The 13,253-nt window shown below is 41.8% G+C and overlaps 1 protein-coding gene across 3 annotated transcripts in view; it reads right to left on the bottom strand.

Moving 5' to 3' along the window:
- Positions 1-13,253, bottom strand: part of FAT3 (FAT atypical cadherin 3) — a 1,056,928-nt gene that overhangs the window by 147,547 nt on the left and 896,128 nt on the right. For all 3 annotated transcript variants that reach the window (XM_029602305.1, XM_029602306.1, XM_029602307.1), the window contains exons 11-12: positions 6,563-6,759; positions 3,693-3,846 (exon numbers count right to left, since the gene is read on the bottom strand). In XM_029602305.1, the coding sequence (XP_029458165.1) occupies positions 3,693-3,846; positions 6,563-6,759 (351 nt within the window). The remainder of the gene's footprint in view (positions 1-3,692; positions 3,847-6,562; positions 6,760-13,253) is intronic.

The raw sequence follows: 13,253 nt of genomic DNA, 5'->3' as shown, positions 1-13,253 counted from the left end.
CCCCCCATCCAGGAACTGTCTCAGTTGCTCAGGCATGAAAAAGATATAAGTATTTCCAGCAAACTTTATAACACATTTGCATGGAAACTGTAACAGGAAACTTGCCCCTTTGGCTAAGGCCTCAGGGCGCATTGTTATAAACATCTTCCTCCGCTGTTGGGTGGTCCTGGAAAGGTCTGGATAGACCCTAACTGTACCGCCCATAAAGGGAGTACTGATGTTTTGAAAATATGCTTTCATCATCTGTGCCCTTTCTGGCTCGATGAAAAAGGAAACAAAGAGAACTGCCCTTTCTATAACTTCCATATTTGTTTTTTCTAGATGCTCCGTTAAGTTTACTAAGTCAACCCTATTATCCCCAAGAGGTATTTGAGAAACTTCTCTTCTAGTAGGTAAAAACAAAACTTTCTTCAAAGAAGGTAACTTTTCTACAGGGATCTTTAGCATCTCAACTAAGTATCTCTTAAAAGTCACTACTGCAGGTTCTCCCATTACTTTTGGAAAGTTCACCACTCTTATATTCATATGCCGCAAGTAATTTTCAATTGATTCAATTCTCCTTTGAGATATAATTCTGTCTTTCATAAGAGAGGTATTTAAATCTTGAACCTGTTTTAATTTAACAGAAATATCCTGAATAACCACAGCTTGTTCTTGGAATTTTCTTTTTTGTTCTTTATCCACCAAATCCAGTCTTTTATCGATATTCCCCATCTGCTGAGACTGCTCCCTGAGGGTCCGGGCATTCACCATCATTAGATCCCAAAGGGACTCTAATGTTATTTCCGCCAGTTTTTTAACTCCCAGGGCTCCAGAATATCAGTTCCTACCTCCTCCCGTCTAGGCTTCACGCCCGATGTTCCTAGCAAGTCGGCTCCCATTTCGAGGTTCCCCCTCTCTGGAGTCTCCCATCCATTTCCCGAAGGAGAAAGTCCCAGTAATCTTGACCCAGCTCCTGTGTTGTCTGTGGTTCCTCCATGCTGTGTCTGCCCGGTCAAGCTCAGATCGGCAGTCACAGTCCTGCCAACAGCAGCGAGGGGAGAGCCGCACAGCGGACCCCGGGGATCAGGAGGGCTCAGAGTGATCTCGCCTGGCAAGAATCCCGCTCCTCTCAGGATTTCTGCAGCGGCGTTTGGAGCCCCTGAGCGCCTGGTATCGCGAAGTCGGTCATAAATTGCTGCCCTGCCGGGCCAGGTTGGTCAGGAGGATAGACTCTGACCTTTCCCTTCCTCTTGTGGGGCATTTTCAAAAATAAATTAGATGAAATATTTAGAAGGAAATGTTAGGAGGCAGAGCAGTGAGACTCAGCGTCCTACAGCTGCAGCCACCCTGACTCCTTCCGCAGCTCCTACTCTTAAGCTTTATGCATGCATTAAATAAAAATAGTGTCCCCTGGTCTCCGAAAAAACTTGGTGCAGGCTGACAATGTTTCTTACCGTACTTTAGATATTCCTAAAGCACTTATTCAGCCTTGCCATCAGGCATGGCGTTGGTTCAGACAACAAGGGGGCCTGAACGGTATTATGTCACTGTTTTTGCCGCTCTTGGGCAACAAGAGGTTTCCACCAGGCCTGGATAACTATGCTGTCTTTAACGATTGGCTCCAACGAGGCCTACCATTTATTTTTCACTTCTACCTTAAGGATGCTCCTACAGTGGTGGACTTCGCGTCATTGGTCCGGGACTATCAAATTCCATCTAAGCATTTCTTCGCCTACCTCCAAGTGTGTCACTACCTCCAATCGCTTTACTGGATGGAGGAGATCTTTCGCTGGAAGTCGGCCTTCGCCCAACGATTCTTTGATATTGCGTTACTCAAGAACTCTATTAGGGGATGGAGTGGTCTGGGCAAGGAATATCGTGAGCCTCGCCACACCCATTCTTTGGCAAGATATTGGGCTGAGGCTTGGGGGGAAGACATCACCTCCGCCTATATACTTCACTGTTTTGGGAATTTGCATACGACTTTACGGGATCTCACACTACGCGAGCTTCAATTCAGGAATCTACATCATGTCATATGTGATGACGTTCGTCGCTATCGTATGGGATGCCTACCTTCGGCACTGTGTATAAAATGTGGTGGAGACCTTGGCACACTAGCGCACCGATTGTTTCAATGCTCCACCCTTAGGGGGTTCTGGAGTGGAGTTCTTGCACTCAATGTTTAGCTACCTCCATCTCGCGGTCGGGCAGGCTTCTCCTGTCGCCTGCGAGGCAGTATGTCACAATATACTGTTGCTGCTGGCAGATTTGGCCATACTGCAGTTTTATCAGCGTGCCGAACGATAATGACTTCGTGGATCGAGTCAATAGTGCAGCCCACACTGCGGTTCTGGTACTACAAGCTTGCGTCATCTATGCAGATGGAAAGACTGGCTGCTCTCACATCGTCCCGACCTTTTGACAAGCAATATTGTGCCTATTGGGCTAACTGCTTTGCTCTTCTGCCTCGGGATATCCAGGCTCACCTATCGGCTACTAGCTATAGCACTACATGGCAGAACTAGCGCTACCTCACCCTGCTCAGTTCTCCTCAGCCCACTAGGACAAGCGAGTACGTCTAGACTGGTCACTATATGATATGGTTAGCGAATGGCCAGAATATGGATGGCACGCCAGGTGTCATAGGTTTTTTGACAATTCATAATATACTGCCTTGACAGGAGGGAAGGGGGGGGGGGGTATGCGAGTTGTGTGAATGTTTGGGTTTGAGTGTGGTATGTATGCAGATTAGGATGCTTGTGCCCCTGCTCTTTAGGGGTAATGCAGTTCAGAAAATGTAAAAGGGGACATGCTTGTAGAGGCAATTAATGTGTGGGGGCTGTCCTCCAGTTTTTGCTTATCTTGGTTTCCACACAGTTGTTCTTGGTTGATACTGGTGGACTCCCATGGGGAGTGTTGTATCTGCAAATGCATGTTACCACTAATAAAAATGATTTTGACAAAAAATAAAATAAAAAATAGTCTTCATGAGCCTAACCAGGAATTGCTGTTTAGTTACAGTGCATATTTGGTATAAATTACAATGTAATTTTTAGTTCCTAGAAAGCAGAGATAAATGATAAATTAAATATAGAATACACATAATGAGCTGGGATCATATTACATACTTACATTTCTAGAACAAAAGGTCATGATAGAACAGCTCAAAGCAGACAAACTAAGAAACATTAGAAAATATTTCTTCATAGAAAAGGTGGTGGATGCATGAACTAATTTCCCAAGGGAGGTAGTGGAGGCAGCAACAATAACAGAATTTGGTAACACCTTGGACAGGCACAGAGAATAATTAGTTGTGAAGAGAAAGCCAGAGATCAACTTGGGTCTACGGCACTGCAAAATGAAGCAAATCGAGCTGACTAGATGGGTCTTACGGTCCTTATTAACTGTGGTATCCTCTGTTCTGTGCCTAATCTTATCGTACCAAGATGCAAGCGCAAGAAAACAGATTCAAGTTTGACAACTGGGCTAAGGCTTTGAAAGTTTATAAACCACTGGGGCTAGAGACACCAGAACAAATCTAAGGGCTGCTCAAAAAAACACTGCAAGAACTAGCCGCCGAGAACTGGAATTGAGATCCAAAGAGTATTTGAAATTCTACTATGAAATGCATGGATATCAGGACCAGGAAATCTGGACCCACCACTACTATAATGTACGCAGACATAATATATAGCATGTCACATTACCATTTTCAGAATCAACAAAGAAATGGTCTGCTCCAAGTCCATGTAGTGAATACTGAATTTCAGCATTGGTCCCAATATCTGCATCTCTAGCACCAATCTTAAGGATGGCTCTGTTGACTGGAATATCTTCTGGGAATGAGGCTGTGTATGAAACCTAAGAAGAAAGCCAGATGATACAACTTTAGACTGTCAGCAACTTTTATTTTATGTTGAAATCTGTGAATAATCAGCAGCTTTGATGATAATCTTTCATTATCTACAGTTAAGGGTCTACGTACTAAGTGTTTTCCCCATAAACAGATGGGAAAAATCCTTTAATACATCAGGCACTTTGAATCTCTTTATGAATATATAAATTATTATGTACAATAGCAAATTTAGTGAAGGTTAGTGGGACACAACTGTGGCTAAGGAATCTGACTGTAACATCTGTGCAAACCAGTAAAACCCATGTTTAAATTGCGGTATAGCTGACTCAGCCTTTCATTCTTTTGAATCAGATAAAAATACACATTTTTACTGGAGAAAATAATTGCCTAACCTACGCTTGAAATCTTCAGATCTGAGGCATGCAATATTGTTTCACATTAATTACAGAAAAGATGTGGTGCATCAAAGAGCCACAACCAAATTTCATCTTTCAGATGCAGGTGGTATCTCTATTTCATTCTAAGGTGCAATGGAGCCATGGTACTGAGCTAGTTTAGATTTAAGGTACTGAACTAGTGAAGGAAATCACTCCAAGGTGTTCTATGAATATGTTCCTATATTTCTTAACTCCTGATTATCCCGCTTACAGCTTTATTGATTTTAATCATTTTCTCAACAAATGAAGCTACCAAAGTCTCTTTTGCCTGTATGTTTGTCTTGATTTGACTGTAAGCTCTACTGAACAGAGGCTGTCTCTTATATGTTGTTGTACAGTGCTGCATGTCGAGTAGCACTATAGAAATGAGTAGTAGTAGTAGTAGTGGTATTTATTTATTTATTTAAAAATTATTTTATTCCGCTGTCTCCATACAATAGTTCTGTGCGGATTACAATTAACAATCATAAATTTAAAAGACAAACAATAAAAATATATATAAAATAAAATAACAATCAAACACTTAAAATCATTACAAATAAGCTGCAAGTTAAGACAGAAGCATCATCCAAATGCTATCTGGAAAAAGACTGCCTTCAAAGCTTTTCTAAAGTCTCTTAACTCCTCTAGCTGCTTCACCTCCTGTAGAATTTTGTTCCATTCCCTGGGAGCAACTACAGAAAAAGCATGCCCTCTAGTTCTAGCTAGCTTGAAGTTTCTTACAGATGGAACCTCTAACAAATTAGATTGTGTGGACCGTAAGGCATGGGCAAGAATAGATGATCTTAACAAATCACTCAAGGCCCAGGAGGAAAGATCATGTAAAAATTTGAAAGCTATGGTCATAAGTCTGAATTTATTTCTCCATTTGATAGGGAGCCCATGAAATTCTCTCAAAATTGGCGTTATATGTTGACTTCTGGAAATACCCATCAGTGGAATTTTTTACCATTTGCATGGCACGCAAACCCTATCTGATAGACCGATGTATAATGTATAGTAGTAGTGAGACTGTCAATTTATATCAGTTCACTGGTAAAAATAGGATTTTCCTAATCTTCTATCAGTGCTATTCATGGTATGGAAAATTATTATGGTTATTGAGCCTACATACAGTATATTGTAAAATTGTATGTATATGGCACTGGTGACTAAGCAACATCTTATAAAATCTTTATAGATGCAAGAAACACATTTCCAGAAAGTATAAACTACATCTTTCTGTTTTAGGATGTTGACCAACAGATTGCAATGATACAATTAACCCTTTTTGGTCTATTATATTTGATTGATCTCATGGTCATTTGCTTTTACAGTACCTCATAGTATCACCAAGATGCATTTACAGCAAACCAAATCAGCTAGAAAAATCTGTATGAACTGCTAATTTAACAGCTTTTAAAACAAAATGAAATTCAACTATGCATAAATATGTAATGGTTGCCCACTGGATATAAATTTCAGTTTATCCATGAAGAAAGGGATGTTCAGAATGAATTCGTAATTTCTACCTCTCACAAGCTAGAGAAATAGCTGCCTTTTGCTCATGACCAGCAAGAATAATTCATTCCTATGTATATATAGAGAGATCAGTTCCAAATCTGGAAAAAAAAATTGAGGCTTCCAATAGAAAAATATTCATCCTAGCCAAGAATACTGACCAAGCGAATACCGTAATATATTTCTCAAGGATGCAGACAATGCATAGTTCTGGTGTCTGTACTGGTCATGGTGTTAAGTAGATTCTTTGCAGGCTGTGATGCCTTTTATTAAACCAATAAAGTTTATTCAAAGACAATGTTGGACATGAGCTTTGAGACCAGGTGCCTTCCTCATATGTCAAAGCAAGTGGCTGAGGTAAATCTTATTTCTGAAGGTCACTGTGTTTTCCCCGCGGGTATATATTTTTTCAATATAAAATAACAAAATTGTCATGGCTGTATTTGATCTTTGGAAACATCCATACGTGAACTGTCGTAGTCTTAGAAATAAATGTTGTGGTGCTGGAACATGATTGATCTCCTAATCGTAATAATTCCATGTGGCTTTCCACAACTGCTAGTCTTCTGCTTTGAGTCTCCACTTACTATCTATACTGTAAATGACCCCCAGACTCGCCATCCTTTTAACTGAGTGTATATAATGAGTGGCACCGAAATAAAAGAAGAACATGGGAATCTCACCAAATAAAAAAAAAAAAATAAAGTAATTAACAAAAAAGGGGAAGGAAGGGAATACAGAAAAAAATGCTTTATTAGAGAGAAAACGGGATCTGCCTGCTAACCTGATCGCAGATGGGGCTATTATCATTAACATCAGCAACAGACACTTCCACCAACGTCTGCGTTACAAAAAGTCCATCAGTTGCAGTAATATTAAGAAAATAAATGTCCTGCTCTTCCCGATCTAGAGGTCTCTTTATGTACACCTTCCACTCATTCTGTACCAAGCCAAGGGCAAATCTCCCCTTGGGATTCCCTCCTGAAATAAAGGAGAGAAAATCATTGCACTGAACATGACATTGCATTTACAATCATTTCTTCACATGTATCTCGACCTTATTAGCTACGAAGTGTACAAGATGCATGATAAAATATCATAGGTCGACCGGATGAGATTTATCCTTCTACCTGACAGAGGATATTCAAGCAGCACGGCTTATGCTGCTGAATATTCCCATAAAAATCACCACTTAGCTGGGTAAGTTATATCTGGCTAATTTAGAAATGTAGAAATGTTCTATGGCATGTCTAAGTCATCCAGTTAACTTAACGAATATTGCTACTTATTCAGCCCTGTTGACTAGATAAGCAGTGCCACCCTGATCCACCCCGATCCAGCTATCAAATAAATAAATGTCTACTTAGCCAGATAAATCCGTTGAACTGGTGGTCGCTGAATGCACCCAGACATACAGCGGCTGCCACTTAGCCGTAAAAGTCGCTACTTATCTGGCTAACTAGCTGTGAATATTGGGCTTCTTAATTAAGCACCAGACCTTTTTCTGGGAATAAGAAACTTTTTACAAAACAACTTACTTACCAGTAATGGACAGTAGAGTTTATTTTTTCACTATGGAAGACATTACACTGCATGGAGCACCCATTCTCTCTGGAGGTAGACGCTTTTTGGAACTTCAAATGTGAAGCACACTCTCCTCCACAGACCATCACGTGTCCCCTAATGTTTGAAGCTGGGACCTCTCACTTAGCAAAGAGAAGAGAGACGGCCGAAAATTTAAGGCAGGCACAGGGCCGACTCAAGGTTAGCCAGCCCCACTGTGCAAACATTGAAACTGGCAGCACCTCCCCCCACCCTTGTGAAAAATATCAGCTTCACTGGTGACACCATCTGTAGCTTCTTCCAGGATATCTCCCTGCTCTCCTCACCCAGTGTCATCCCTATCCAATCCTCACTTACAGCTCCCCCAGCTACAAATTTAGGCCTAGGCATGGATGGGGACATGCTCTACTCCCCACAGGAAACGTGAACACCACCAATGAAGTCTGGGGTTGATATAGTCTAGGACAGAATTCCAGTTCTGTAAAAATGCCATGTGCGTACAGAAATACCTTCAACAAAGCATACAGAGGAGAAAGTTTCCCTTACCACTCATAATTCCAAAAAACCTTTAATTCTGATGTCACCTCAGTAACAGCAACAGAAACACAAACTCTCGCCACTAAAAGGGACTTTGTGAAGTAAAAACCCAACAAAAGACACTAAGGACCTATATAGAAAGCCTACCATACCATCACTAACTCCTAGGACTCAAACAGAAACGATCTATGGGCCTGATTTACGAAGGCTTTTCTCCCATGAGAGAAAAACCTAGTAAATGAGGCATTATTTATTTTTAATTTATTTAAAAACTTTTCTATACAGTCGCTAAGTTATATACCATCGCAACGGTTTACAAATAGGCACATAGACTACGGTAAGTAAATGTAGGATATCGTACATTCTAAAAGGTGCCAATAAAGTTAGGTTACAATTTCATAAATAAAATCATTATTTGAGTAATGTTGGTCAAGTCCAGGTATATTATTGAGTTACTATCTCTTTGAGATATTACTTCTTAAATGTAGGATTGAGTAAATTCATTCTCAACTGCATTACCCTGTACTTTCATTCTCTACCCTCCACACTCTTTAGTGAAGGCTTTTTTAAAGAGCCATGTTTTTAAATTTTTCTTAAAAGTTTTGAGATTATTCTGTAATCTGAGTTCAGGGGGCATTGTGCTCCATAGTATGGGCCCAGCCAATGATAAATCCCTTTCTCTCACGTGGGTTAATTTTGCTGACTTTACTGAAGCGATTGTTAGTAGTGCTTTGTTTGCTGAGCGGAGGTTTCTTTGTGGAACGTGTACTCGTAAGGCTGTGTTTAGCCAGTCTGCTTCTTTATCATATATTAGTTTGTGTATGGTGCATAAGGCCTTGTATTTTATCCTGTATTCGATGGGTAACCAATGTAAGTCTGCTAGAGTTTCGGTTATATGGTCCCTCCTCTTTTTTCCCGTCAGTATTCTGGCTGCAGTATTTTGAAGTATCTGGAGTGGTCTTTGAAAAGGCGGCATTGCAAATATTACACCAGCCTGTAGAACACCACTACTCCTTTTATTGGGGAAATACAATCTAAACTGCTGTATATCTCTTAACAGAAACTTCAAGGTAACAGAATCCATCACCTAGGTCACACAGAATGGCCCTAACCAAATACATTCTTGCTTTTCTCTTGGAGCTTCAAGATCTCTCCTCTTGCTTCCTGGGACTCTTTCTTACCTCCCCTCCTTCATTTTTCTCTGTCTTCCTGCCTTTCTTTTGCTCTCCCTTGTAGTAATAGACCTGTTGAGCTCCTTGCGATGCTGACTTCTTTCTGTGCGGCCTTTTCTATCTGCAACATCACTTTAGGTTCCATTCTGGCACACTTCTTGGTGGTTTAGGCCTGATTTTCAAAAGTATTTACATGCATAAACGTGGGTTTTACATGTGTAAATGCATTTACTTATGTTAGTGTGCTTTGGCAAAGTGCTACACTATATGCTATTGAACTGTCAATATACATGTAAGTGCACTTATGCATGTAAATGGATTTTGAAAATTGCTACAATAGTATGTTACAATTAAACATGTGACTCCTTTGAAAATTACCTCCTAAGCATGAAACAGTACCTTATCTGCTTATTTCTAATTTATAACACATGCGGTATTCAGAGATAGAGGGAGAAAGACAACCTCTGGGGTGGCATTCATAGGGGTAGATTTTCAAACCTATGAGCGCACGCTACCCGGCGTGCACACATGGACGCGCAATTTTATAACATGCGAGTGCCAGTGTGTGCATGTTTTAAAAGCGGGGGTCAGTGCGCGCAAGAGGGTGCACATTAGGGCAACTTGGGCATGCTGACGGCCGTGGCCTTCCCCTGTTCCCAACGCTCTAAACTAACCTCCCTTCCCCTTCCCTAAACCCCCCCTCCAAATTTTTATTATACCTGTTGCTCCTATCTCGGGGCCGGCACAGGTTGCGTGTGCCTGCACGCGATCCCCCAGCACAGCGGCAAATGGCCACTGTGCCGGGAGCCTCTGAACCCACCCCGCCCCTTTTCCGAAGCCCCGGGACTTACTCGTGTCCCTGGGCTTTACGCGCGTGGCCGGGCCTTTTTAAAATAGGCCTGGCGCTTGTAGGGCTTTTAAAATCTGGGCCACAGTGGTCAACTATTTATACCACTATAGGAGGGCCAGCTAGTAACCTGAGATGAGGTTTTGGTGGTGGTCTAGGGTTTTGGGGCCGGTTTGACATGCACAGTGAGATGTACGAACAGCATTTTACACATCAGTGAAGATTTGATGTGATTTGGAGTGATGAAAGGTACACAAAGATGAGATTTCTACAGCGTTCTCTTGCCGTAGCTTGATGGAATCCATACTAGGGTACTATCACTATTTTTATAATGATATAAATAGTTGATTGCCTTGATAGCCTTATAAAGAGTGTTTCTCTCTCTGTGAAAATATTGCGGGTGCGATAAATTTAATGCACATTGCAATAGAATAGCTATGTGCGCGGTGTGGTAACTCTAAAATTATCACAGCCATGCCCCTTTTCCTTATTGCAGGCATTATTCATGCGAGCATTATAGCATGTTGATGAATCTAGCTATTAGTTTGACAATTTCATCTTCTGCATTATAATTTCAGTTATTTTTCATTTATAATTGCAGTTAACTCCCTCAGACCTGCAAGAATTCCTGCAATCTCAAACTTTTTCCATCTTCTGATCTTATCTAATCTTCGGAGACCTTATTTTTCCTCTTAGATTAGTAGTTAACCCTCTCAGACTTGCAAGGATTCCGACATTTTTTTTATAAATTAAATTAGCTTCACTTTTCTTACATAATTAATACCTGCAATCCACGGAATTTTTGCAGGTATATTTATATGAAGCTCTGAAGCAGAAAAACATTTCTTTTTTTCTCTGACTTGCAAGAATTTGTACTCACTTTCAGTGACACAGCATCCTTTTTTTCATTATTGCCACCTTATAAGCTTATATATATTTACTCTCTCGTAGCTTGATTAGGCCGACAGGAGCAGGGGAGGTTCTATCATGAGGCAGGGTGAAGCGGTGGCCTTAGGCAGCAAAATTTTAGAGTGGCAAAAAGTGCCCCTCAAAATACACCTGTGGTGGCCACTTCACTCTGCATCCACACCCAGATGGAAAAAAATTGCCAGCTGCCCCATATAATGGCATGCCTATGGGGATCTTGGGCCCCGCCAGCAAAAAAGACAAACCTAACGCATGTGGCACAGAGGTCTGACATGCCAGACCAGGACTATGAATTGCCCATGAGGATCCCAAGCCCCATGGGCAGAAAGCCATTAGCGACAGCAGCACGGGATTATGACATGCCCTACGGGATCCCAGGCCTGCGGGCTGGAAGACTCGCCCTCGAGCCAGTAGCATGAGATTTTGACGTGCCTGCGAGATTCCAGGCCCCTAAGATAAGGAGGAAAGAGACACGGTGATTGAGGTGAAAGAGAAGAGGTGGGGGTGTGAGTGGGGGAGGGCTGAGTGAGAAAGAATGGCATGGAAAACGGGTTAAGTGAATGATATGGGATGGAAGGGAAGGGAAGCAAAGGAGGCTAAGTGAGTTAGAGGGGAAGAAAGGGAAAGTGGGATAAGCGAATAACGAGGAAAGGAAGAGAAGAGGTTGAGTGAGGGAATAGAAGGGAGCATGTGAGAGAGTATGAGCAAGCATGTTTGTGTGAGCATGTGAGAAAGTGTGAGGAAGAATGCATGTGAGCATGTGAAAGAGTTGGAGTGTGTGTGTGTGTGTGTGGGTATGAGCATATGAGAGAGTGTGAGCGAGCATGTGTATGTGACTGAATGCGTATGTATATGTATGCCGCACGCATGTTATAAAATCCAGGGTCGGCGCACGCAGGGGGAGTGCACAATAGTGCAACCTGCGCGCGCTGAGCCAAGAAGCCTGCCTCTGTTCCCTCCGAGGGAGGGAACTTTTTTTTCGGTCCCCCCTACCTTTGTTAAGAAAGTTACGCCTGCCCGAGGCAGGCGTAACTTGCACACACCAGCAGGCTGCCGGTGCGCCATTCCCCGGCCCGGGGGCTGGTTCGGAGGCCTCAGCCACGCCCCTGGAACGCCCACGGCCCCACCCCCGGAACGCCCCTGAATGCTGCGCCACCCCCGACACCCCTCCGACACGCCCCCAAGCAAAGCCCAGGGAATTATGCGCATCCTGGGGCTTTGCGTGCGCCGGCGGCCTATGCAACAAAAGGCGCGCCGGCGCACAGGGCTTTTAAAATCTGCCCCTGTGTGTCTATGAAAGAGAGTGGACAAAGTTTGGTGTAGCTCCCCTTCCTACACTAATCCAGGCCAATTTCAAGGTGACTAAATCAAAAGTTCCCAGGTATGGAAAATTAGGAGGTTTTTAAAATCCTTATTAGTTTTAATGATTATTGGATGTTATTTGATGTATCTGCTATTTTGAAATATTTTATTGGATTTTGCAAACTTTTTAAAAATTTGTATATGAATTATATTATATAATGGTATTCTATTCAACAGCTGTCTTGAAATATGTATTTTTTTTATTAGGATGGTCTTATTATTATGGTTTTAGATTTTCTGATTTTATTGTTTTATGAGGATTCTTTTTTCCACTGATGATTCTTTTTTCCACTGATGCATTACATACAGAATCTGGCTTTTTTCAGTTTTCAGTACAGTTTTTGTCTGGGCATTTACCTTTATACTTTATGGTTACTTTATTCTGTTTTTGGCGAGGGTCTGTTTATGTTCTAGTGTGTGATGGTGGTGAGGTATTCTGCTACTGTGTAGTTTCTGTGTAGGGATCTATAGCAGCCTGGCTTGTTCTCTTTTCCTTAATAGTATTGGTGTTTTAGGGCCTGGTGTAATATTTGCAGTGTTGCATATTCATGCGTAGGGTTCTTACTGTTTGAGTACTGGCATTTAGTGACATTTTAGAATGGGAGGTTTAATATATTGTACTTCAGTTTATTCATGTCTTTCTGGGGGCCATGCCCAAACCCAACAACACACTTTACAATACACCTATGGGTCCAAGTGTCTTTTTTTGCAGGGTTTCCTCATGGTCACCAGAACACTGCATGTAAATATAATATCCATGTTGATGTAAGTGATATTTTTACATTGGAAAACTATACTTTGAATGTCTTTTTTTTCATAGAAAATCTTATTATAAATGCATAACTTTAAATTGTGTGCGTGGTGAGAGCTGGGGGGATGGGTGCAAAGCTGTCACATTTGCAGAGCACCTAATACTCTTGCACTAGCCCTGAGAGAGAGTGCGCTAAGCACAGACCCTTGCCATTCACTTATCTCCCACGTTCCCAGGATGCAAATACTTGGGAAGGTTGGGAAGCAGATGATAGGGTTCCCAGCTTCCTAGAAATATTATCACTGACATTCTTACC

The sequence above is a fragment of the Rhinatrema bivittatum genome, chromosome 5 (genome assembly GCF_901001135.1).
Source record: "Rhinatrema bivittatum chromosome 5, aRhiBiv1.1, whole genome shotgun sequence".
Classification (NCBI taxonomy): Eukaryota; Metazoa; Chordata; class Amphibia; order Gymnophiona; family Rhinatrematidae; genus Rhinatrema; species Rhinatrema bivittatum.
The sequence above is the reverse complement of the archived record's forward strand: the minus strand, read 5'-3'. Positions and strand labels throughout refer to the sequence as shown.